Source organism: Crocodylus siamensis, chromosome 2, assembly GCF_052110815.1.
Source record: "Crocodylus siamensis isolate JL-2025a chromosome 2, ASM5211081v1, whole genome shotgun sequence".
Classification (NCBI taxonomy): domain Eukaryota; kingdom Metazoa; phylum Chordata; order Crocodylia; family Crocodylidae; genus Crocodylus; species Crocodylus siamensis.
The window spans coordinates 98,051,419-98,076,106 of NC_143396.1; the positions used below are offsets into that span (position 1 = coordinate 98,051,419).

The 24,688-nt window shown below is 37.6% G+C and overlaps 2 protein-coding genes across 3 annotated transcripts in view; one reads left to right on the forward strand and one right to left on the reverse strand.

Annotated features, from left to right (window-relative positions):
- The window catches only part of FREM3 (FRAS1 related extracellular matrix 3), a 132,979-nt gene extending 124,385 nt beyond the window's left edge, over positions 1–8,594 (forward strand). The window contains exons 24-25 of one of the 2 annotated variants that reach the window (XR_016440780.1): positions 62–730; positions 8,356–8,594. Coding sequence is in view for 1 of the 2 variants with exons in the window: in XM_090036453.1 (XP_089892579.1) it covers positions 62–592 (531 nt within the window). In the remaining variant the exon portion in view is untranslated. Of the gene's footprint in view, positions 1–61; positions 4,258–8,355 lie in introns of those variants that run through there. The other variant, XM_090036453.1, reaches the window with a different exon arrangement.
- SMARCA5 (SNF2 related chromatin remodeling ATPase 5) overlaps positions 4,392–24,688 on the reverse strand; it is a 43,379-nt gene continuing 23,082 nt past the window's right edge. Inside the window, exons 7-24 of the mRNA XM_090036454.1 lie at positions 23,294–23,449; positions 23,074–23,205; positions 21,472–21,540; positions 20,455–20,564; positions 19,949–20,175; positions 17,601–17,722; positions 17,367–17,519; positions 14,674–14,806; positions 13,362–13,510; positions 13,013–13,132; positions 12,702–12,812; positions 11,967–12,080; positions 11,630–11,752; positions 10,150–10,282; positions 8,604–8,722; positions 7,172–7,384; positions 6,097–6,207; positions 4,392–4,594 (exon numbers count right to left, since the gene is read on the reverse strand). Of these exons, the coding sequence (XP_089892580.1) occupies positions 4,529–4,594; positions 6,097–6,207; positions 7,172–7,384; positions 8,604–8,722; positions 10,150–10,282; positions 11,630–11,752; positions 11,967–12,080; positions 12,702–12,812; positions 13,013–13,132; positions 13,362–13,510; positions 14,674–14,806; positions 17,367–17,519; positions 17,601–17,722; positions 19,949–20,175; positions 20,455–20,564; positions 21,472–21,540; positions 23,074–23,205; positions 23,294–23,449 (2,361 nt within the window). The 3' untranslated portion in view covers positions 4,392–4,528. The remainder of the gene's footprint in view (positions 4,595–6,096; positions 6,208–7,171; positions 7,385–8,603; positions 8,723–10,149; positions 10,283–11,629; positions 11,753–11,966; positions 12,081–12,701; positions 12,813–13,012; positions 13,133–13,361; positions 13,511–14,673; positions 14,807–17,366; positions 17,520–17,600; positions 17,723–19,948; positions 20,176–20,454; positions 20,565–21,471; positions 21,541–23,073; positions 23,206–23,293; positions 23,450–24,688) is intronic.

Below are 24,688 nucleotides of genomic sequence, written 5' to 3' on the forward strand. Positions count from 1 at the left end.
CTGGAATTTGTTCAGTGTCCTTGTGCTTTTGATTTATAATTGAAGGATTTTTTTTTTTAAGGTGGCAGCAGGCCGAGAATGGTACATTCATACTATTTACATGGTTCGGTCAAGAGCGAATGCAAACAGAGCAATTGGCAAGAGAAGCCTAGAATACCACCATGTGTTGTCCCCTGGTAACAGCGAAAACAGCCTCATGACTTCGAAGCGTAGTCGGAGAGCTAACCCAATTGCCCCTGGCCTGTCCCAAGACATTGGAGCAGATAAAAACAGGGGCACAAATATTCAGCATATAGCACTTGACCGTTCCAACAAAATCATCATCAACCAGAAAGATTTATTCCCAGCAGGTGGGCATTATCAGAGGCCGGTACTGGAAATCACCAGTGAAGACTCTGAAAACAATATTGTGCCTGTTGCTGGAGGAGCAGCTGGATTGCTGCTTCTGATCTCCACTGTGATCTTTATAGTGTTTTTGTTAAAGCGAGAGAGACAGCCCTCTGCTGGAAAAAGAAAGCCATCCATTACCTACTCCAGCAGCAATGAAACTGTGACCACAGGACACAGCAGCAGCGACAGCTCAGAAGTCTAGGGGCTCTCAGAGTGCATCATACGATTTCATCATGAAAACAGACACTTAGCCCTGGCCAACTCCTTTGCACAGACACAGAACTGGCTGCTTTGGTTTTGCTGTTAGTCTTGTTACTTGCTTCTGAACATAGCCAAGAAGGTATGTGTGCATGAGGGTGTGTGTGTTAGGTTCAAGTGTGAGTGACTTGCTTATAGAGGTCAAAACTGTTTTCCAGAATGAGTTGGCACTTGTTTAAACTGCCATTTTCTTTTTTCAAAACAAAAAAGAAGAGGAAAAAAAAAGAAAAAGCTTTCAAGAACCAGATTGTGCAGCTAAAAATGTGCCTTATACCCACAACAGAAGCCCGGTGCTCTTCAAAGGGATGTTAGTTTTAGTTACTTGTACAGTATGTAGATGTCATAGTTTTTGTAAGATGGGAACTAAGAAATACTGGATTTTCACTCCTTTGGAATGAAGCAGGTTCATTGGTCAGTTTCTAACAGGAGACATCAGTGCCCAGCAAGCACAGATCCTCCCCTAAGACTCAGATCAGAATGACTAGGTTCTGATATGCTACAATTAACTACAATAATTTTATTCTGTGTGTACATAATGAATAGGCCATAGTTTCCGATCTGGTACATGTACCACCAGTGGCATGCAGACAGCCTGTCAGTGGTACACGTAAACAAACTTATTATAATTACTTTATACGACAAAAATGTGCTGGTGGTACTTAAGTTTGTATTGTTTTAAATGGGTGGTGCGCAATCTGTCCAAGTTTGAGAACCGCTGGACTAGGGATTAGAAGCCTACACTGACTCCATTGAAAAACAGTGACTGAAGGCATGCTGACACAGATTAGGGTGGCTCTTGAGAGAGTTCTTAATTGGACTCAGCTCCCGTCTGCCAGACCTATCCCCAAATCGTGCCATGCTCAACAATCGAGCAGTGATGCATCCTCAAGATTCCTTTGGCAAAGCCCATCTAAGAACTGCAGAAAATCCAAAGACAGGAACAGGGAGTTGCAGGACCACTACTGGCCAAGAGCATGGCATTCACCATGCAGGTAAGCTCCAAACACATTGGGGAAAGGAGAGGTTCAAGATGCAACTGGGAATGGGGCTTATACTCAAGATAGCAGTGTGTATAGGCCTGAAGTAGATATATTGGGAACCCGCCCCAGCATAGGCAAGCCCATACTTGACAGCGAAATCCCATATGCCAATGACAACTGATAAAGCTGGGTACTCACCACACACAAATTGCTTCATGACGATTCTCTATTTCAGGGCATCCTTTCTTTGTTGTAGTTAATGGGTCAGTGGATCACTTGTTTCTTCAGACAGCTCCCTGGTGAGGGTCCTGGGGTTGTGCCATTATAGATGGTGTTCACTTTCTGCAAACAAACTTCACTCAACAACAAGATTTTAAACCCCTGGGTAGATACAGGTCACTCATGTCATCAAAATATGTCGCTTGTGGAAACTACGTGGGAGGCAGTGGCAGGGAAGGACAGAACCCCACCATTGTTAGAGCCTTGACACAGAGGCAGTTAAATAAGCCAGAAAAGGCCACAACCTAAACTTCACTATGGCAATAGAAAATAATACTGGTGTCCTCTAGAACGCAGAAAAGTTCTTTAATCTGCTTCCCTTGGAGATCTCCATTATGAGCTTGTATTCTAATAGTAAAAACAAGAGGCAGCAACCTGTTTCTAGTCACTGCTCAACTATTCTATGAATTTTTTCAAGCTGTTTATAAATATTGAATAGTTTACAAATTATGTGAGGAAACCACATAGACAAGCTTTTTTGCAGTATGCTAATGGACTGTTCAGAAAAGTGTCAAATAAATTATTCACTCAATTCTGTGGCTAAATGTAAGCCTGTATTAATCCTGCGTGAATTCTATTTCCAGCAATTTTCATTGCAGGCAAATCAATTTTAAGGCTTGGGGAAGATAATTGGCTTTACAAATCAGTAAGATCAGTAACTGCTGTAGTACCTGGCTCAGGAGACCATTTAAACCATAATTGTACTTAAAAATGGCTTTCAGATGTACCTTTTCTTATATGGCTAACAAGGTGCTATAGCATTCTGAGAGCTATTTAGACTGCTGTTACAGATTTGATACTAGTCTTGCATCAACTTTCTAAAAACAGGCAAAAGGATTTGTGTTATGTGAACAATGAGTATTATAAAAGTATGCTCCCCAGTTAAAGCATAGTTAACCCATTGATAGTCAGCTGGAGGCAAGTTATATACAAAGGGCACAGACCATGCTTGTATGAACCCAGTAAGTGTTGTCCTACTGTACAATTGCTAGGATATAGTGTAATAACTCCTTTTGTAGAGACCTTATACAATGCTCTGTTTTGTTTGTTCAAGTCTTAGGCTACACTCAGTTGCCTTTACAGGGCACTAAAGAGATTTAAAAAAGGTGAATTTAATGCATGATGAAAGACCAGTGTATAGTGCAATGATGCCTCATTCAAACAGATGTTCCAGTTTGTGTTGTTAATTTGCAGCTCCTTCAGGAAACACGCTGAATCTCACTCTTTGGGAAATGCCTAAGATAGTTCATGTAAAGAGACTGAGTGAGCTTGCAATAGGGCAGCTTTGTCCCATCCCAATTCTAGTGCTTAGGGTTTACTCTGCAGTTGAGCAGAGGGGCTTACCCCCAAATACTTGAACTCAGTCTAACACAGAAGTCACAGGGCAGTCCTAACAGGTGCTAATAACATTTACAATGCCCCAACTCTGCATGACTGACAGCATTTATTTCAGTGACAAAGAGCACACAGAAATGTGCCCATATTTTCTTGCATATCTCATGCACCTGGATTTTGAAGGGAAGCCTGAAGAAACCCCCCAAAATGATCTTTGATTGAAGTAAGTGGTAGCAGCAAGGGAGCCAAGCTTGCTGCCAGCCCCACATGATAGAGGGGGCCCATGGGCTGAGCCAGTGCACCCGCCTGGGACTGCACCCTGGCTCTGGAGCCAGAGACCATGGCTGTGTTGGCCTGATCTAATGCACAGCTGGGGATGGGAACCCCACAGGACAGAAGATCTGGTGGTGGGGCAAGAGAGGGAGGGAGCAATAATAGCAGCTCCTAGAGCCACAGCAGTTGGCTTTCATCTCTTCTTCCCCACCCCCTAATTTCTAGACCTGTAGGAATCCCTTTTCCCTGCGCATAATGCACACTCCAAATTTTTCCCAGCTGACTGGGGGGGCAGGGGAGGTGCAGGTTATAAGCAATTAACCTTAAGTTCTTTTTCTGTAGGATGAGACCTATAAGCTAAAGAAATTTGTTTAACTGCTGATACTTGAATCAAGCACTAACTATAGTTACATTTGCAATGATCCATTTTATCAATCCACTCAAAAGTCCTCTGGCTTACTGGAATCACTCTCATACTCTAATCCACAAAATAGTAGCATTTAAATCATGGCCTGTAGGTAGGAAGAAGGTCAAGAAGCCTAGGAACAAGGCAAAAACAACCCAGTCTAAAAAGGACACCACACAGAATATACCCAAAAAACATCCTAATATTCTCCAAGCAGTCCTGACTGCAAAATATGCTTATAGGAACTAGAACAAGTTGGGGAGAAACATGGCCTGGAAGCCCTCTTATTACAATGTAAACAGCATGTAAATTACAGGATTCTCAAGCATTCAAACACACTCCAGCTGTTTAAAAAAAAAAGTCTAAGCCTTATATTAATAAATGAAGCCTATTTTATTACTTCAAGTGTTAATGGTAAAAAAAATTCAGCACAGCTGTTGCATTTAAAAAAGTGAAACTACAATAAGTACTATGTTTCTAGTTCAGTAAACAGATGAACCCGATGTCCTTTAATGACATAATAGTTGAGCATTGTACAGTACATCTTATGAAGACCCGTAAATTAAAGAACTACTTTTTAAATTTAGTGATTATAAAAATTCAGCATTCACAGCTTTAGCTTCTTTTTTCTTCCACGACCATCAGGAGTACCATCCATTTTACGCTTCTGTCCCTGAAAGACAATTTTTATATAAAAATTAGTAATTTTTTTGTAAAGAATTAATATCCTCTTAACATGGGAGATTAAAACAGATTATGAGATCCCAATATTTAAACAATATTTTTAAATGGGTTCAGATTAACTGGCTAGAACAGGAGTTCAAAACTAATAATAATCAACCCTTGTCTTTCAAAACATGCCTGTGCCAGCCTGAATTGTAGTTCACATTTAAAATACAATCCTGTTCAAACACTCTGCTCAAATTAAAACACACCCAAATGTTTCTTATGAAGAAGTGTGTAAATGTTCTGTCAATTACTTGCAACAAACAACCACCATTTCTGGATTTTAGAAAATCAGTGTAAAAAGTTTACTGGGATTTAGATTATCTAAGACACCCAAAATTGATAGTCATTGTACATCAGTTATTCATCTGTTACATCCATCCTGTATTCTGTCACTTCCTTCTAGGAGATGCAGGAAATTAAATATAGCAGGTACCGTGCCCATCCTACCCATACTGCCAGTGAATTGGGTTTGACAAGTTAATACACTGTTTTCACTGGAGGGAGAAAGTGTGAATGGGAAGCAGAAGATACGAAGAGAAACAAACCTGAGTTCTGTAAAGCCACTTTCCTTTACATCTATATCTAGATACATACATATGCACATATACAACACATACATATTTTATGGGTTGGAACTTTGAAACTAGTGTTGAATGTTGTATTAGGTTATGAGAGAGAAAAAAATCCCATTCCATAAGTGCTTCTCCTTTGACCATGCGCAATATTATGTTACGCCATCATTAAACTGCCAGGTGGAGAAGGCAGCTCATAGTTGGGGTGCATCAATGTTCTGTTAAACTGCACCCTGAATTTACCAATAACATTAATGTGTTAGTCAAATTTAGTTAAACCATATGGTTGTCCAATTATGCTAGATGTCTGCTGATAAGAGCTTTAGCAGGTTTTTTGCATAAGAAAAACACATCTGGACCCTAAATGCATACAGATGGCTTACTAAATTAATTTGGTAACAATGCAAACATGATTAACAAGCAAAGGACACCAATATAATATTTGCATTTATGAATAAATATACCCACAGAAATGGGGCCTCAGTCTGTTCACCAGATAGCTATATTGATTCATGAGGCAAAGTCCAGAGCGGGATCTATTGCTACTCATGTTTTAAGCAAAAAGGCTGAAAATTTTGGGCCCAAGTGCCTAAAATTAGGCTTCCAAAAGCTAAACAACTCTGATTTAGTTTCCTACAAGATAGGCTCTGAAAGCTGCAGTTAAGCACTTGATTTTGAAAACTACAGTTAAACTGGAAAATTAATAAGTGTAACACAGAAGCACATGGGACACAGAACGATGTTTTAGGTAGCACTTCTCAGATGGCCAACACAGCACCCACTAACGTATTAGAACAGCAGAGATGTAGCCTGTGTAGGTTATCAAACCAGCTGAAAAGACATTTAGGATGCTAACGTTTGGAAAAAACCTCACCGAAGAGGGTTTTGGTCCGCGTTTCTTCTTCTCTGCCTTCTCCTTTTCTTCCAGTTCCATGTTTTCTCTTTCAATCAAAGTGATTAAGGTATTGCATCGCCTTTGCAGCTCCTGATTATACACAACACATTAACTTGATTATTCAAAAAAATCAACAGCATACCCATCTCCAAACAAGACTTTACATTACTTGGAGCCTGTGGGGTTTCTTAAAGGTTTATTTTTAAAAGTTCATAAACTTAGGGCTGCTATAATTACTGCTTATGACAAATTATTACATTGTAGAATGATTAAATACAAAAGTTTAGAAATTAATATTAAATCTCACCTCATTAAGACAAAAAGTAATAAGTTTTGAGTGAAACCCACAAAATAAAGTTTCACCATGGTCTAAAAAGCTTAATTAATTCCTAAATTATTCCTATTAGCTGGTTTAAAAATTAAACCCTAATGCCAGTTTTCAATTTAGGGCTATAAAAAGCAAGTTCCTATGACGCAAATTGCATCTATAATTAATCAGCCCTATATGAACTGCTGTAACTATACAGTCACAAGTGTGCAGTAACTATTTTCTGAGCTCGAAACTCCAAATGGTCTTATGCTTAGTAAGATTTTTGCAAGAATTCCATATAGTAGACAAAAAGCATAAAACTGACAAACGCATAAATTTTTAAATGTTGAAACTGCATGAAAATACACCCCCCCCCAGTATGCACACATGCACCTTGTATCTGCATATTGATGAGCAGTGCAACCATGGGACAAATGAATTTATCATACCCCTTCAACTGCCTACATGCCTTACATTCCCATCAGAACTTAAAACATTAAAAAAAAATTTAAGTGTCAACCTGCTAAGAAGAATGTCTTGCACTTGAACTTTACCCCAACCATATAGTTGGTTCAATAAAAGGTATCACCCACAAAAATCCTTGCCTCAGAACCTGCTATGAAACCACTTCATCCTCAGTAGCATTTGTACAGATAGTTCTTAAAAATATTCAGGAACAAAACAGTATGCAGATGAGAATTTCTGATTAATCCAGGAATTAAATAGATCCAAATCAGCTCATACCATTGCAGTTCTGGACTTGAGGAACCAGTCAAATCTGAACTGGGGAGAGTTTCGAATACATTGTCTCAATTCATCATAAACATTTTCTTTGTCAAATCCTAACTTGTGAAGCATACAGATCAAGAAGCGATCTTCTTCTTCTGTGTAATTCTTCCCTTTATTAGTCCCGTATGATATCCTTAGCTGGTGGAAAGGTGCCTTGTATCTGCCAATCTAAGAGGAAGAAAAATATTTGAGCAAAGGTATGAAATAATTAGATACACAGTTTTTTTTATATCAAATTATATAGTTCACATGCACCAGCCATAGAGACGATTTAAAAAATATTTTGGAAGCAAGTTCCTCCCATTCTTTTCCTCTGCCACGCTGTAGTTTGTGCTTGTGTACTGTAGATATTAGATTGTTATAAGGAGCTATGGAGTCATTTGTGGTTTGCATTTTGTAAGATGTTCCCATGGACACTTTCCATCTTACCATTTATGACCTGGACACCTGTGTTGGCAGGCAACGTGCTTTGCTTTCAACCTAAGTTTCTTAAATAAATCTGAGCCAGTGCTGAGAAACAATAAAAATAAAAACGTGCAAATCACTCTTGTCCAAGGGACACAATCTAGTACTGAAATTACTAGTTTTAATATCTGAACAGGGACATAGACAGCTGATCCAGACATGTTTGTTAAGGCGATCAGTGATCCAATACAGATTTTTGCACCCTAACAGCAGTATCATACCCACAAAACAGTCAATCAAATACTTGGCAGTAGAGCTCTATAGAAAGACAAGGTGTGGAAGGTAAGTATTTCTTATTGTTAGAACACTGTCACAATTCCAGTGCAGTATACTGTCAAATTCATAAAGTCTTTGGTAATTCCTCTATACTAATGAATTGGAGGTGTGTATATTCTTATGCCAATGATCTTCTATCCCATGCTGTACCCAATAGGTGACAGTACTATAACTTAATAATACTGTGACACCACACTCTGGATAGTATAATTTTGGCCCTATACCTGAAAGAATGACACCATTTCATTTCTGATTCTCCCAGCTCCAAAGAGCATAGTATGCTGTTAAGAATTTCACAGGCTGAATAATTCATGTTGCCAAACTACAAGAGAGGCGTCAACTAGCAGTAGATTAAGTCATTTATAAATAGTTGGGCAGCATGTGGGTATCATCCACAGGAATGAAACAGGAAGAAATCAGCAGATCAGTGGAGCAGTTATCAAGCTTGCAAATACTTTTCCACAGTATGGAAAGAAATGATGACCCTTGAATAATGACTGAGGAAAAAAAAGCAACTCCACCCTTTTCCCAGGACCCCAAAAGAGTGATTTAAGCTTGGCAGAGATCACATCCCTACAAAGGTAGGTAAGCTAGGTCCATTTAGCCTTAAAGAAGAAATTAAAAGGAAAAAAAAAAGGACAAATACCTTTGTGTCAAGTGCCTTCTTTATACTAATCCGCCTCTGAATTCTGGCTTCACCCCTTTCAATCTGAGCCATGATCTTTTCTATATCCTGGAGTTCATTGCATCTTTCCCAGAACACAGCTAAAAACCAGAAGTCACTTGTTAGCCTCTTCTCATACACTTGGCAAATTGGAACTAGTTGAGTTATAGTAAGGTTTTCATCATAAATTGTTAAAATATTGCTCACTTCCTTTTCCTTTACTTACATACATAAATCCCAAACGTATAATAGCAAATCACCATGGCACTAGTGCTGAGAACTACATTACCAAATCAAGCTGGTGATTTTTTGTTGAAACAGTATTGCTATATTACTATCTTCCTTTTTTTTTTTTGCAACCAAACTCCCCAGTCTTTCCTCCATCCCTCCACCTGTGGAGCAGGATAGAGGAAGAACAGCAGTCCCTGGATACTGCTTATTTGCCCCAGGACTCAAGTGTATACATATCACCCTTCTAATCAGAGTTTAAAGTGAGTGGCTTAATTCACTGCTGCTTTTCTGTCACTGATTCCACAATATAAACCTGGGACAACCATTCAGATACTTTGTCATATCCCAGTATAAACTGTCAATACTTCTTATGGCATTTACCTTTTTTAGGATTTACCGCCCCCCCCAGAAAACAGAAATGAACAACGTCTGATGGACTGCACTCTGTCCTGGGATAAAGTGGCTTATCCCAAAACATATGTAATGTCAGCTTGTAGGCAAAGAGACATGGGCTAGTTTTTCAAAAGGTACCAAGCTACCTAATATGCAGACAGGCAGCTAGTAGGATTTTCATGAGTGCCTAGTGTTTATCCATAAACAGCTCTTAAACTCTGACTCCAGAAGCCTGCAGATATTACAGTGGGAAATGCCACTTCAAGTCTCAGAAGAAGGTAGTAGCTGATTTGACTCTAGCACTGCTATTTGCCTTTTTAAAAATGTTAAGCAGTTAAGTTAAAGAATAAAGTAGAATTACGTTACCATCAATTGCAACATATACAAAAAGCCCCTCTCCCAGTGATGTTCTAAAACTAGCATCTAAAACTAAAAATGTTGGGAGGCCTGCTGTTTACTTAGAAGGAAGGAAAAAAAAGAACCATAACTAAATTTCAAATGGCATACTTACCTTTTCCTTCAGCAAAAGTAAGGGCTTTTTTGTTTTTTAAATAGAAAAAAAACTGTCTTATGAAAAGTTAAGAGTTGAATCTGAAAACTCAGTTGATTGTAAAAGAAAACGGACTGGAATAGCTATGTTGATGGACATCTTACCGCACCGATAACTACAAAGGATCTATTTGTATCTAAATACATGTTCTATTCCCAAGTCAGATATATGCTCCCAGCCTGAATTTTTCAAGAAGTTATACGTGAACTTCTCAGAAAATAAAGATACATTTCCACTACCACCATGAAAAATGTCTACACTTTCACACTGGGAAAATAAATACACCAGGAACAATCCACTACCAATTAGTTATACATTCATGCAATAACTCATTTAAAAATAGAAAAATATTACCTGAATACTCAATTACTTCTTCTGGTGTTTTCCCTTCTACTTCCCGAGCTATATTTTCAATATCATCACGGCCCCATTTTTCATTTGCTTTGATGAACTGGTTAAAATCTCTTTTATTCCAGTTGGTAAATCCCTTTAAAGCAATTAGAAGTAGACAATGCAAAAGTCTTTCAGTTGACTGTTTTAGATTTTGCTCATTAAAAACAAACAAACAAAAACCAAAACATTAATTTTAATTAAATTATTAACACAACACCCTGAAAAGCCCCCATTGTCATAAACCATAACCACAACAACAAAAACCTAGCCACTGCATTTTGCCAGTAAATTGGTTTATGCTAAAAGTGTACTTATTTACCCAATTTCGCTTACACCCTCTTCCTCAGTTTCACATCCTATTCTTTCTTCCGTTTAGTTTGAAGGCCTTAATTAAATCACAAACACCCACTCTTCCTTAATCTTCCACTATTTCTTCTTACAAAGGCCATTCCTAGAGGAGAATCAACTCCATCTTTCAGAAGCTGATATTCTAATGCCTTCACATGTTCATCAAGAGAAAGAACATCAGACACCCATTAAAAATCATTCAATGGGAATACTTGCTTTTCTCCAGGAACATCCTTGTTGCATCTTTCCTGCAGTTCATACTTTAAACTGCTGCTAGATAACATCCACAGTAATGACACTTGATGTGGACACGTGTGAACCAGGAACTAAACTAGAAACAGCTAGATATTTAATAATACCCTGATCCCCCTAAGATGGATCCATTTCACTTGGGTAAAGATATTATTAAAGCAGATGAGTAACTAAAAATCTTCTTCTGTCATTTGGCTCTTGTTTTTCATATAAAAATATTCAGTCAGCCACATCATTTCACAGCTTACCTGATTAAACAGATGGGGGAAACTGAGCATTTATACACATGCATTTGCCTGGCTCTCCAGTGCATTGGAGCAGACTTGATTAATCGAGTGTGCTCTGCACACGAGCTGATGCACTCAGCTTTTGAATTAACACACCTTCAACATGTTTTAGTTCAAAAGCTAACTGTCACCATTTTCTCAGCGCTGATGCATATTTTGTTGTTTATATAAATGCATGCGATGCAGCGCCAGGTGCTTTTAAAACCACCCAGTGTTGGGGCGCAAGCATGTGTACAAATGCCCTACGTGTTTACACCAGTACAAGCAAGATGCTGTCCTAGAGTAACTTATTAGAATCTAGTGCAATTAATTCACAAAAATGCAAGCAGAATTACATTGCTGCGTCATGCATCGCTTTCTATTGTGGGACACCTATTTGCTCAAAGGAATCGGACTATACCTAGTCTGGGAAATCACATATTAAATTAATGGGGACACAGGGATCCAACTCTGATCTCAGACCCTAGAGCACCTGAATGCTGTTCCTGCATGATTATACTAAACTAGAAAAAAAGTGAGGTTAATTGGAGATCCTCTTGAAGGAGTGACCTTACCTGGGTTAGTAATTTCTCTTTTTCTTCTAATTCTTCATCATTAAGAGGTTCAGCTTCATCAATTTTAAGCTGTTCTTCCTTTTGTGCTTGGGCTGCATTTGGCAGGTCAGGATTACGAGGTACCTGAAAAGTTTTAGATTACGTAAAGTCTGATAAAATTCCATTTCAGACCCCAAAATTCCTCAGATAATGATTCTAATTTACTTTCCAACAAAGTAATTTTACACCACTTGAACTAACTGAACAATGCAGTAGCATACACTGTCACCCCCTTTAACTGCCATTGTCAATGTTATGTTAGAAGAGAACTAAGTTAATTATTATGCAAATCTATTACCTTGTACCCAATTGTTTTTCTGTAATACAGAATCTCTTTTTCCAGTAGTTCAAACAAACGTGGTGGAAAGAACTGGAAGTCTTGAACATTAGGCTGCTTTGGAGGTCGTGGAGCCTAGGAGAGACAGACAGATTTTACTTTTGACACAGTATGTTACCTCTTACCTTTAATTGCATTTATTTCAGAAAGCATCTTACATCTAAAACAATGTTCATTTTCAGACCTTCCCAGAAACTAGAGGTTTGGTTACAGGAGAGCATGATAACAGCCTTACCAACAAGTCACAGCAGGTATATACCAGCATACATCACTTGAAAACAGTGCATGATGAAAACTACTGTACAACAATGATAGAAGCACTCTGTTTTACTGCTTTCATTTCTAGTAAGTTATGTCCTACAAATTCAGTAATTAAATAACAAGACTACTGGAAGGCTGAAGAATTGACCAAAAAGCTTACAAAAAACTCAGTCACTTAAAGTGCAGTGCTCATGTATTCAGAATGTCTTGTTTTAAATAAAATTATTTTATCTTGTTTAGAGCTTTCAAAATTAAAAAGCCTCGTTTCTCTTCTCCCTCCAATTTCTATGCTAAGCAGGCCATCCCACAGTTTGTATCTTTAATGTTCACTTAATTCATAATATTCATTTTCATAAGTGGGAATTTTTATGAAGTTAAATTTGGTTTCCCTGAACTTCCATCTGTTACCCATATATTAATTATTTGCCAATTCACCTTTGGCGCTTTTGGCTCACTGACACGAAGAGCTTCTCTGAAGTAAGCATCAACAGCATAGTTGGCTTTTCTTTCTCGTTTGGGTGGCTCAATCCACTCTGTGAATGCCATCTATAATATAACAAAATAAATGAGACATACAGCATTTTACACAATTTCACAGTACCTTTAATAATTGCTCTCTATACATTTAACTTTTAAGCTCATCTTGATATTATGCCTCATGTGTTCAAGCCAACAGCAAGCAGCAAACGAGTTATGGTTCAACTACCAAAAAGCAGGACTTTGTCCAAGAAAGATGTAGATGTTACCTTTTGCTTCTCTCTGTAATCTTCTCCTTCAAAATTGTATACACTGGACTCTGTATCCATAGTAAAATTTCTCAGTGAACTTTCACCCATATTTGAAAGTTTTTCATTCATTTCTGCAGTCTGAAAAAGTAATCAGAGATTTAAAAAAAAATTAAAAAATTAGTTTATAGATGCATACTAAAAATTCAGGATGAGATTCTTAAGGTTTTTACTAGTAGATATCGTCTGTCATAAGCTATGCTCCTGATATAATATTTAAGTTTGAGCTTGAAATAGTTTTGATTATATTTGTAACCTTAATCTATGACGATAATTTGAACATCTCCAGTTTCTTTAAACTACACCTCACCTTCTTTGCACCTCTTTCCAGAATATGATCAATATCTTCATCAGTAATCTCACTCTCCTTTGAGGCAAACACATGTGTGGCTCCATGTCTAATCATCTGCAACATTTCATCTTTCCCTAGTTTATTCAGGTTCTGATCCACCAGTCTTCCTAAAAAAAAAAAAGCAAGAGAGAGACAATAATTTACTGAAGAGTTTACATTAGTTTGAGACAAAGCATGACTTCACACCAATGATCTGCATAATGATTTGAAAATATCAAAAATGAAAAGACTACTTGCTAACTCCTCCATACTTCTATGCTTAATAATTTTTGTATACGTAGAATTCAGTCATAGGAACAATTTCCATTGTTTTTAAATAAATATTTCTTTCACTTTCCTTCCCTCATAATAATAAACAAAAGCCTATATGGTGTACACCAGTGGACACAACATTTCACCTAGCTTTTTGTTCCTGGGCTCTAGTTTTAAGTGAAAATCATCATGTGAATGTGACAACAGTATTTTTTTTAAGTTAGCCAATTTCAAGTTAAATCAAAGCAATTACGTTATCACATTTTTCCTTGCTCAGTCATCTATATTTCACTACTCTAAAACTGCTCATAGGGTGCATCTGCGCATGCATTTAAGCACTAAATTTAATGCACATTAAGTGATTTTTGACAGATGCCTACATGTGCAGGGCTTGGCATTAAAGTTAGTGGTGCCAAGTACCTGTAGCCCTGCCATGTACCCCTAGTGGCTGGGCAGACCTGGCACTGAAATTAGTGCCAGGTTGTGTCTAATACATGTGTTAATGTGCTCTAACTAATCGCGCCTAAATTTGATACCTGCAAATGCAACTACCAAATTTAGGCCTGATTAGCCTAAATTCGCCATTTTTAATGTGTATTAAGAGCTTGCACATACAGATACATGCCCTTAATGACCAATAAATTAAGCTAATGTGCATTAATGCATCTCACATAGACATGCCCATAAAGAAACAGAAGGCTTAAATTGCCCTTGCCAACCAATCTTCTTCTGTTTATTGTAATTTTTAGGGAGTTGAGGGCCCTCCACAGTGATGCAATGAGAAATTCAATTATATCGAAAACCCACTTCATTTCAGAAAATGAAAAAACACCATCCACTCCATTATCTGAAGAGAGAGGGTGTAACTTATTGGCACCGCTGAAGTCAAAAGGAAATAAATAAATAAAACATCCAACCATCAACTAATTGTAATTTTCATTACAAGTTAATGAAAAAAGAGGGAGGCAAAGAAGAAAAATAAAGTGCATGAGAAGAAAAGCTGATTCAATATACTCACCCTGTTGAATGACAATAGAATCCAACCGGAGCTTCATTTCTGCTCGTTCAACTATTCTTTCCTCCACAGTATTGTCCGTGATAAACCTGAACACTCTAACAGTCTTTGTCTGGCCAATTCTATGTGCACGATCCTAGGAAAAGAATCAAGTAAAAGCCTCACACCGTTTACTTTAGCACAGTAAATCTGACACTTGCATTCAAGCATGGCTATATAAAATTATTGCTCAAATTTAAGTGAATTTTAAGAGGGTTTCCATATTCATTTGTTAATTTATGCTTTTCAGGTCAAAGCCCTTGCAGAAACCCTGTTAACATGACCACTCAAAACTGCACTTATTTGTATAAAGGACAAAGCTTGTATACAACTTAGCTTAAAATTCCTACCAAAAATTAAATGTACAAATTTTTAATCTCAGATTTTACATGTAGTAGAAGTCAGAAGTGTACTATTAGAACCACCAGATTGAGCTCCTGTATGACACAGGTTAGAAAAGTTAGTCAGGTATCCCTGAATTAAGCCCAACAACTTTTGTTGAATTAAAGCATCTTCTGGAGTCTTGTCATAGCAACACTGAGAAATGGAGAACCCAGCACTTTTTTCAATTGCTTGTTCCAATCACCATGTCTATTCAATGTGTGTACCTTGATTTTTAATGGGAATCTGACTAACTTGCATGCACTGGTCCAAACTAAACATTTACATGCCATTCTTCTAAAAACATTGCATCAAGCCTATCTGAAAGTATCTGCAACCCAGCTGGAACGCTCAAAATTTAATGTGTGCCAATCTACATTCAGAACTCCAGTTTCCATGCATGTATATTGTTATACAGACCTTTAACACGAGCAGTTTCTAAAAAGCATTATTGTTTTATACAAGTCAATACGCTGCTCTCTACATGTAAGTTGATTTTTTTTTTTTTTTTTTTAAAGGATTAGGTGCACCTTTACAATCAAACTTAGGAAAAAGAAAACTGACTGAAGCAATAACTCTAAAGTGATGTATCCTAACCCATGTCCTTTTACACAGATTTAAGACGTACCTATTTCTTAAAAATTAATTGCATTATAATGCTGCCATCTTATTACCTAAAAAAATGTGCCTTTTATTATTGATTCGTTTCCCTTTCGGATTTCCTCGCCTAGAACAGCGTTCTGCTTAGGAGCAAGCATCGTGTTCAGGACTGCAAACTCACCAAGTGCATATTTATTTAAAAAATGACTGTTCCAAAACTTAGCTATTATTAGAAATATAATATATACCATAACTTTAAAAACAAAACAAAAGCTTCAAGTTTTAGGTCAAGTTTGATCCTACTGTCTCTTTAAACTTGAACTACCATATTTACTTTTATATAAGACTACTCTGAATATACAATGAGCCTCCAATAATTAGATTCTCTACATGGGAAATTTATAAATGTCTTACAGTTTTCCAGATATAGAATCTAATTATTGGAGATTTGCCTTGAATGTGTCTCCTTCCTGCTGCTACAGCAGCAGTCATCTTCCCCCTGCAGCCCCCTTCTGCCCCTCCCCCTTACTTTAAAGAACCTGCCCTCCCTGCACATGGAAGTGAAGGGCAAATTTGAAAACACTGACTTTGAAATAAACATACAGGCAAATTAATATGGATACCCACAGATTTAGTTCAGCCAGAATTGATGCAGTTCACCAGTTTTGAAGCTCTGACAAGTTTTAGCACAGTATTCCATAAAACACTTAAGCAGCACTTTTGTACCTACTTACACATAGTACAAACTATGCATGATTAGTCCAAAGCCAAAAGACTAATGAGTTACTATACAGTGCAGTGGGCGAGGCCCCACAAGAGAATCAACAGTATTTCACACCATGACCTCATAGGTCAGCACTGCTCAGTATGTGTGTGTATGCCACGTGCTAATTAGTCCTTACTCATTATTAGAACCAGGTGTTCTTGTCAAGTCCTGGGATCCTCTAAAAGTTTATATGCAGATGAGGCACAGGGCAATCTCATCCAGCTTCACCTTGCAGGAGCAGCCACACTAATCATATGCAACAGGCTGAGAGAGGGGCAACAGAAAGATTCTAGGTGAACTGTTTAGGGCTATATTTGCCAGACATAAGGCTACTGATCAAACAGGGATCATTAGAGATAGGAAAGACAGGCGTAGCTCAGCTGAGGGAGCGAAGAGGAAGTTGAAATGTATTCAAGTGTAGTGACTTACCATAACTTGAAAGAGTCAGAACTGAAGGGGGCTGAAAGGAATAGTCTCCATTATATATTTTATTCAGGTGAGCTGCACTAAGCTATCCTAGCAGTGGGTTCCCATCAGGATGTTTACCCAATATGAGCCATGTGTTTTATAATCATGCTTAGTGTTGGCTACATTTAAATCAACTTTGTAGTTGGTTTCCATTACTGAGCATATACTGCTTGTGACAGCAGCTCAATGACAGACAATGCATTTAATGAGGTTTTGTTATATGTGAATGCAAGACAAATAACTTTTTCCCCCCCATGCTGACTGGGGGCAAATCTCATCTTATATTTGAGTAAATATGGTACTTCAGGAACACATTAGGCAATCTTAATTTTAAAAGCACTGAAATAGATAAATATGGGATCAAATATGAAACAGATTAGTACAGCAGTTCTGCAAGAAACATTAGTTTCCATGGAATATGTATCGGTCTATGAAGTCTTACCATAGCTTGAAGATCTACTTGTGGATTCCAGTCTGAATCATAAAGAATTACAACATCAGCAGTTGCCAAATTTATTCCAAGACCACCAGCACGTGTACTCAACATGAACACAAACTTTGAGCTACCAGGCTCATTATATGCATTTATGGAAGCCTACAAAAACAACAAACAAATCAATGCATGTGTCTGTATTTTAAGACTATACAAACATATCCTAAGTTTTAAAGTGCTCACTTGTCTCTCATCATGAGGTGTCTGTCCATCCAATCTACAATATTCATAATTTCTCCACATGCAGTAATCTTCCAGTATGTCTAGTACTCTAGTCATCTGACTGAAGATTAATACTCGTGAACCTGTTGGTGGAAAAATGCAAGATTTAAACAAATTAACAGAAAAGGATTGTACGAAAAGAACAGTTTACTTTAACTATAAAACTTTATAGATTAAAATAAAGTGATTTACCATAACTTGAAAAAGTCAGAACTGAAAGGGGCTAAAAGCAATGGCCTCTATTATCTGTCTTTCAAAATGTATCTCTTTTGAAATGTAAATATGAGGAAAACTATATATTTTCAGTTCAATTTTAATTATTACCCTCTGTTCCAACCTTCCTAATTTAGACTATGAACATAAGAATTTGAAATTTGAACAATGTAAACTATTGAAACTCTCTTTTAAACATGAAACTTTGGTGAATTATAGAAATACGCTGCCATATATGCTAGATTTTAAATTGGTTACGTTTCACCACTGGCAATTTTCTCTCTCTCTCCAACTTTTCATTAAAATGTCACTTAAAATCAGGGTTCCACAGTCATTTTCAAACACTAAAAGTTAATGTATTATTTTAAATATAAAGTTTGTCAAAAGCATTTTAGACTGCTGATTTTAATATAGTTTTTAGAATCACGTGTTTTTAAATGTCTGCCTAAACCCAGTAATCAAATATGTTCTGCTACAATGCAATCACAAACAGAAGTACACATGCCTGACTTGCTTCAAGCGTCTAATGCTAGCAAACTTGGTCACAATGGATTTTTCTATTTGCAACTCATTGTGATACTTTCCAATGCAGAAAGCAAGAACATAATCAAAATTATATATTTTTTTTATTTGAATACACATCAATTTTACCTAGTACTGAAGGACAAGTGCCACATGAAACACCTACAACAGATGCAGTGCATGCAGCTATGTCTCAAGCAAAACAACTCCTAACATTTCATAACTTTGATTTATATACGATCGATCTTATGGCAAAACCCTAGTTTTCAGTTTCTTGGAAGATGCCAGGATACTAATTCTAGGTTACATGTCTATGCTTGACAGCTGCTTTTTTCTTTATGGCAGTCTCCCCTCCTGATTTTTACTCCTTCTCTGCTACGTAAAGTTATGCCTAAAAATATACTGTTGAAGAAGTGAATTTCAAATTTATTTTGAGTACACTTTGTGGTAAATCCAATCTCTTATAGTAGTGCATTTCAAGACCTTGGCCCTTATTACCAAAAAGCAGTTTCCTCACTTCCATGAGCTTCTTCTTCAAAACAACATTTTTATGAATCTCCAAGAATACAGCCACTGAACGAGTGGTGTTCTCCAAGGTATTTTGCAACATTTCCATGGAGAAATTTGATGGTTATAACCAAAGCTTTGACTACAACTTGGTATTTTATGGGAAGCCAGTGCAGTAAGCAGAACATCACAGCTGTATACTTCTGGCAGAAACTTTAACCCAACATTTTTCCCAGCTGATATTGCTGAGAAAACAAGCTGCTGAATTCATAGATTCATAGATGTAGGGTCGGAAGGGACCTAAGCAGATCATCAAGTCCGACCCCCTGCCCATGGCAGGAGAGAATACTGTGCTCATATGACCCCAGTTATGCCTTTGCCATTTCTACTAGGTTCCCAAAGCATACTTCATATGGCAATTCAACTTTAAATTGTCTAGCAATCAGTCCAGTGACCAGTACAGGCAAAGGTCTATGTTACACTAAATTCATTATATCTACTTTTTGTTTAGATATGTTGATGAACCTGTAAAATAAGAACCTTCCTATTCTTAAAAGTTCAAGTAATTATAAAGGTAAATTATATCAATAAACTATAAAGTACTTATAAAAATATTTTAAAAATAGGGGAGGATGCAGATGTATGTAACTGTTAAAGTAGTGATTTTCTTTGTTATGCTGCCTTCTTTCTCCTTTGTTGTCCAAGTGACCAAATGGAATATTTATAAATGCCATTCAAAATGAGAAGGTTAGGAATGTTATATGTTAGTGAGCCTCATTTAAGTGAAATATGGGATTACTTACAAGGCCACCCTGTAGCCTCCATGAGTTCTCTTTAACATCAATAAACTACAAAAAAAAGTTTGAATTATCCAGATTTGACTAGTAGATGTTATACTGAAAGCCAGCAACAACACTACAACATTCTTCTGTGCACCCTCAGAAGAGATTAAAATAAGCAGCAGCTCCTGGAAATTTAAATTCCATCTAGAGTCCAATTAGGCAGCCCTCGTATCAAAGAAAGGAAAGAAACTAAAATAATCAAGTAAATAAAAAGAAGATACATACCTTGCTCTTTCAATTTTGGTAACAACTTGTCTAAAACTACCATTTTGCCACTGTTGGTAACCAAATGCATATCTGTTGTGTAAGGTGGGCCAGGTTCTGCTCCATCAAAAAGGTAAGGATGATTGCAACATTTTCGCAATTGCATCAAGATGTTCAATAATCTCATTTTGTCCAGTTTCCCAGCAGAATTCAATATATCTATATCCTTCATTAGGATTCGCGTATACCTGTATCAAAAGTGATAATGAAATTATGGGAAGGCCTAGTTCTGCTGTACAAAGAACTAATTCACCAACTTTCTTCTACTTCATGGGAAAAGCTAGCTAATAAGTATACACTCCAATTCAATCTCTATAGAAAAAATCCACAAGGAAATACATGGCTAGCTGGGAATAATGAAATGCATCAGAAAATTATATCAAGATCTACAAAAAATTGCAGCTTCTCTCTATAGAAGCAGAAGATTTCCAAATTTTAACAGTAATACAAGTAAGTGTCTAGATTACCATTCCCGTTGCATTTTGCTGAGACCGACATAAATCTTAACTTCCTTCTTTGGAGGCAAACTCTTTTCCACATCAGCCTTTATACGACGCAAAAGGAAAGGCCGCAGCACCTGGGAAAGATTGAATTTTGAGGCTGAGTTTCAATTAAGGAGAGAAATGCAACTTTCACTCTTAGTTTCATAGAGATCCCAACCTAGTAGCTGACTCTCAGAATATATTTATGGAAGCTAATCCATTCACACCGTTGGTATTTTTCCCCCCATCATGACAATCTGAAACCTGGCACCAGGTCCTCTGAAAAAAAACCTAACTGATCAATAGAAACCACTCATTTTCCAAGAGAACATAGCTGAATTTTCTCTAAGGGCTCAAAGATTCATCCTGACAATCCAAAGCTATGTGCCGCTTTTAAAAGGAAGAAAATATCATCATGCCTTTCTTGACACGCAGCAAGAAACTAGAGATGGCCATGCTGCATGAAGATGTTTCAAAGAGTAAAATGCCAATGTAGATGTGAAAAGTTTCTAGATAGGGAAAATGATGAGTGTCAAGCACCAGCCAGAACGTGACAAACATAACATCCCAAAAATACTGCTCAACCTTTCTTCCCACCAATATACTGGCAAGAGTTCTGTGCCAATCCAGATGGCTGTACCAGCCCTCCTTAAACTTCTACTTTCATTTCAAGCTCCCTTCTTAAAGATCCAATTTGTAGTACTTTCAATGTATTTGTTTCAACTTGAACAAAAATTTAGATTAACCTGTTTCATTTTGCTAACAGTAAGTTTCATTTTCCAGTGTCTGATAAACTTGCATGACTAGTACTGACTGAATATTCCTATTGAAGCTATTGATAGAAAATTGTATTTTCTACTAACATTTTTCATTACAGAACATAGATTGTACATTAAAAAAAAAATAAAAATAAAAAATCACAAAATATTTCAAGTTAGACATTAATCTATACTACCTTAATTATATGGATATGCCACTTATAGTAAAGTGGAATAGACTTACCATATGGAGCCGCTCCACTAGTTTTTGATCTCCAAGACAGTTGTTTGTATCAAACCATGAATCAAAGTCCTATATGGGAAAAAAAATAAATTGATATATATAAGAATTGCTTCATTGTACCTAGAAAGCATAGTTAATTAATGGCAACAAACAAAACTTCTCACCATTAAAGCACTTATACGAACCTAAGTAACAACTTATCTTCCAGTATTACAATGCTTTACCTACAACAGTGGTCCTTAACCTTGTTAGACTCAAGAGCCATATTCACACAAGCATGGACATTTGATTCCCTGGGAACAACTAGCAGCAGCTTGTGCTGCTGCTAGTTGGCCCCAGGGAATACCTGTGCTATGCACCCTCTGGCATGTGGTAGCTTATGCCAGGTGGGATAGGAGAGGCTGGGGCCAGCACTGGACTGGCCCAGCAGTCTTACCTGGTGCCCAGGGCGCTTCCTGGGCCTGCAGCATTGGAGATCCTCCCACTTGGAGCCTGGCTGCCAGCTGGAACTTGGCTCAGCCAGCCAGACTCCCGTTTTGAGCAGTACACGCTACCCCCCTGTGCACTGCTCCAGCTTTTTTCTTCTTTTTTTTGCGCAGGTTTTTTTTGACCCCTCAACATCCAGGAGTTTTAAAAAAAAAACCAAAATAAAAAACCATACTGCTCCCTTGCAGGATGGAGAACAGTTGAATGTGCATACCACACAGCCATGCTCATCTGGACACAGCCAAGGTTTCTTTCAGAAAATACCAGCTCTTAATTTTCATTTGTTTTTTTAACTAAAGAAAAAATAATAGAGCAAGTCTTCTGTTGCAAAGAACTGAGAAAGACCACAGCAGGTCAGAATGTTTTCAATAGTATGGATTTCTATTTAAAATTTCTGGGTTTGGCTATGCAAATGTTTTTCACAAGATAAAGGTGCTATCACTGCATGGGACCCTGCAGCACCCCTGAAAGGATTTCAAGGCACTACAAGGTGCCATGGCACCTGGTTAAAAATCACTGGCCAACATATAACATGCCACCGAGTGATGTTTCTATCCTGAAGTATCAGTTTAGCAGAAGCTTTAAATGGGACAAGTCTGCAGGAAACATCTCTCTCAAATTAAGCTCAAAACATGGCAGGTTAATTCAAACATGCCTTCTGGAATGAACATTTCTACAGCTGAACTAGCAATTCAGCATGTTATTTCGTCTTTGGGAGTTTCACCAAGTTGCTAACCTGTATTATGTCCATTACATGCACAGTACACTTTAAAACAGCCTGCACAGGGGACATGATACAGGACAATTTGCTCCACCTATTACAGCTTTCAATCACAAGAAACAAATGATGGACACTCAGTCAATGCAAAAACGTCTAATACATTTTTCTTTGTAATGCTTTTTGTTTGGTTGCGCTCTTCTTGGCACTGATATTTACACAGAAGAGCTGTTACTAACTATATAGCCAGGCAATAATGAACTTGGATAATTCGCAAAAATGTGAATTCATCTGTCATGATTTCAAGTTCCAAAAGGAAAAAGAACAATCTGCAAAAAAGGGCAGTTGCACTTAGAAATTATCTTTGTTGAAGGAAGGACGAAAAAAATAAGACTTACTTCAGATGAGTTAAAAACATCTGGCAAAAGAAAGTTTAGAAGTGCCCAGAGTTCATGTAAGTTGTTCTGAAGTGGAGTTCCAGTTAATAGCAGCCGATTTGTAGTCTTGAATTCTCTCACAATTTCCGATAACTGAAATAACAGGACAGTTATTAACGGAATGTATTATAAAAGTGTTGATGAAATCCATTCACATCTGCTTTAACTTTAACTAAATTACCTTTGACTTTTCATTTTTGATCCTGTGGGCTTCATCTATAACCAAGTATCTCCAGTTAAATTTTTTGAAGACAGATTTCTCTTTAATAAGCATTTCATAAGATGTAACACAGACATCCCATTCTCCTGGTAACAATACATCACGGACAAAGGCAGCCTGGATAGAAAAGAAAACAATGGAAGTTAATTTCTGATAATTATCATTTTTATAATAAAAAAGTCCAAAACAAGAAACAAAACCTCATGCAAATAGATACAAACAAAAATGTATGCCTAATTTTTAGAACAAAGTTGTTGCTGAATTAGTAGCTAAAAATAATATCATTACAGCCTCAATATAATGAATATCCACTCTAGTCTTTGGAATCTGCCAAATAGACCTGGACCATTTTCTCTCTGTCTCAAGTAAGGATGACAAAAGGCTTGGGGAAAATAAAAAAAAATCCCTCACTCTAAAAACTGAGGTAAGCTAAGCACATTTAGTTTTTGAATGGTTAAACTATAAAATTAAAAAACACAAGTATCTGAACTGCTCTTGGAGCATATTGGGATTATTTGATTTTAAATAGCTGAACCCCAGGTGTGACTTACGCCAATTAACAGAAACTGAGATACAGACTGCTCTCATCTAGGGAAAGCTATGGAAGAATTCATATTAAAAAAACTGTATAGGTATTAAGACTTTGACTCAACTGAACAAGAGAGAAAAGAGAAAAAAATTGCAAATGATAAAGGAATGATAAAGGAACAAGTCTGAAACTACTGCTTTGAATTATCAACTCTTTTCAGACTGAATTTATTACTTGTATAATTTCATAGTTTCTAGGGTCGGAAGGGACCTGAGCAGATCATCTAGTCCGACCCCCTGCCATGGCAGGAAAGAGTACTGGGGACAAATGACCCCAGCAAGATGTTCATCTAACCTCCTCTTAAACACCCCCAGGGTAGGAGCCTGCACCACTTCTCTTGGAAGCTGGTTCCAGACCCTAGCCGCCCTGACTGTGAAGTAGCGCCTCCTGATATCTAACCTAAACCTACCCTCTGCCAGCTTGTGACCGTTATTCCTGGTCACTCCTGGCAGTGCTCGGGGGAACAGGGACTCCCCCAATGCCTGCTTATCCCCCCCTAACTAGTTTATAACAGGCCACAAGATCCCCCCTCAGCCTTCTCTTTTGGAGGCTGAACAGGTTCAGGTCCCATAGCCTGTCCTCATAGGGCCTGCCCTGTTGTCCCCTGATCATACGAGTGGCCCTCCTCTGGACCCTCTCCATGCTGTCCACATCCCTCTTGAAGTGTGGCACCCAGAACTGGATGCAATACTCCAGCTGCAGCCTGACCAGTGCCGCATAGAGGGGGAGGATCACCTCCTTGGACCTGCTCGAGATGCATCTGTGGA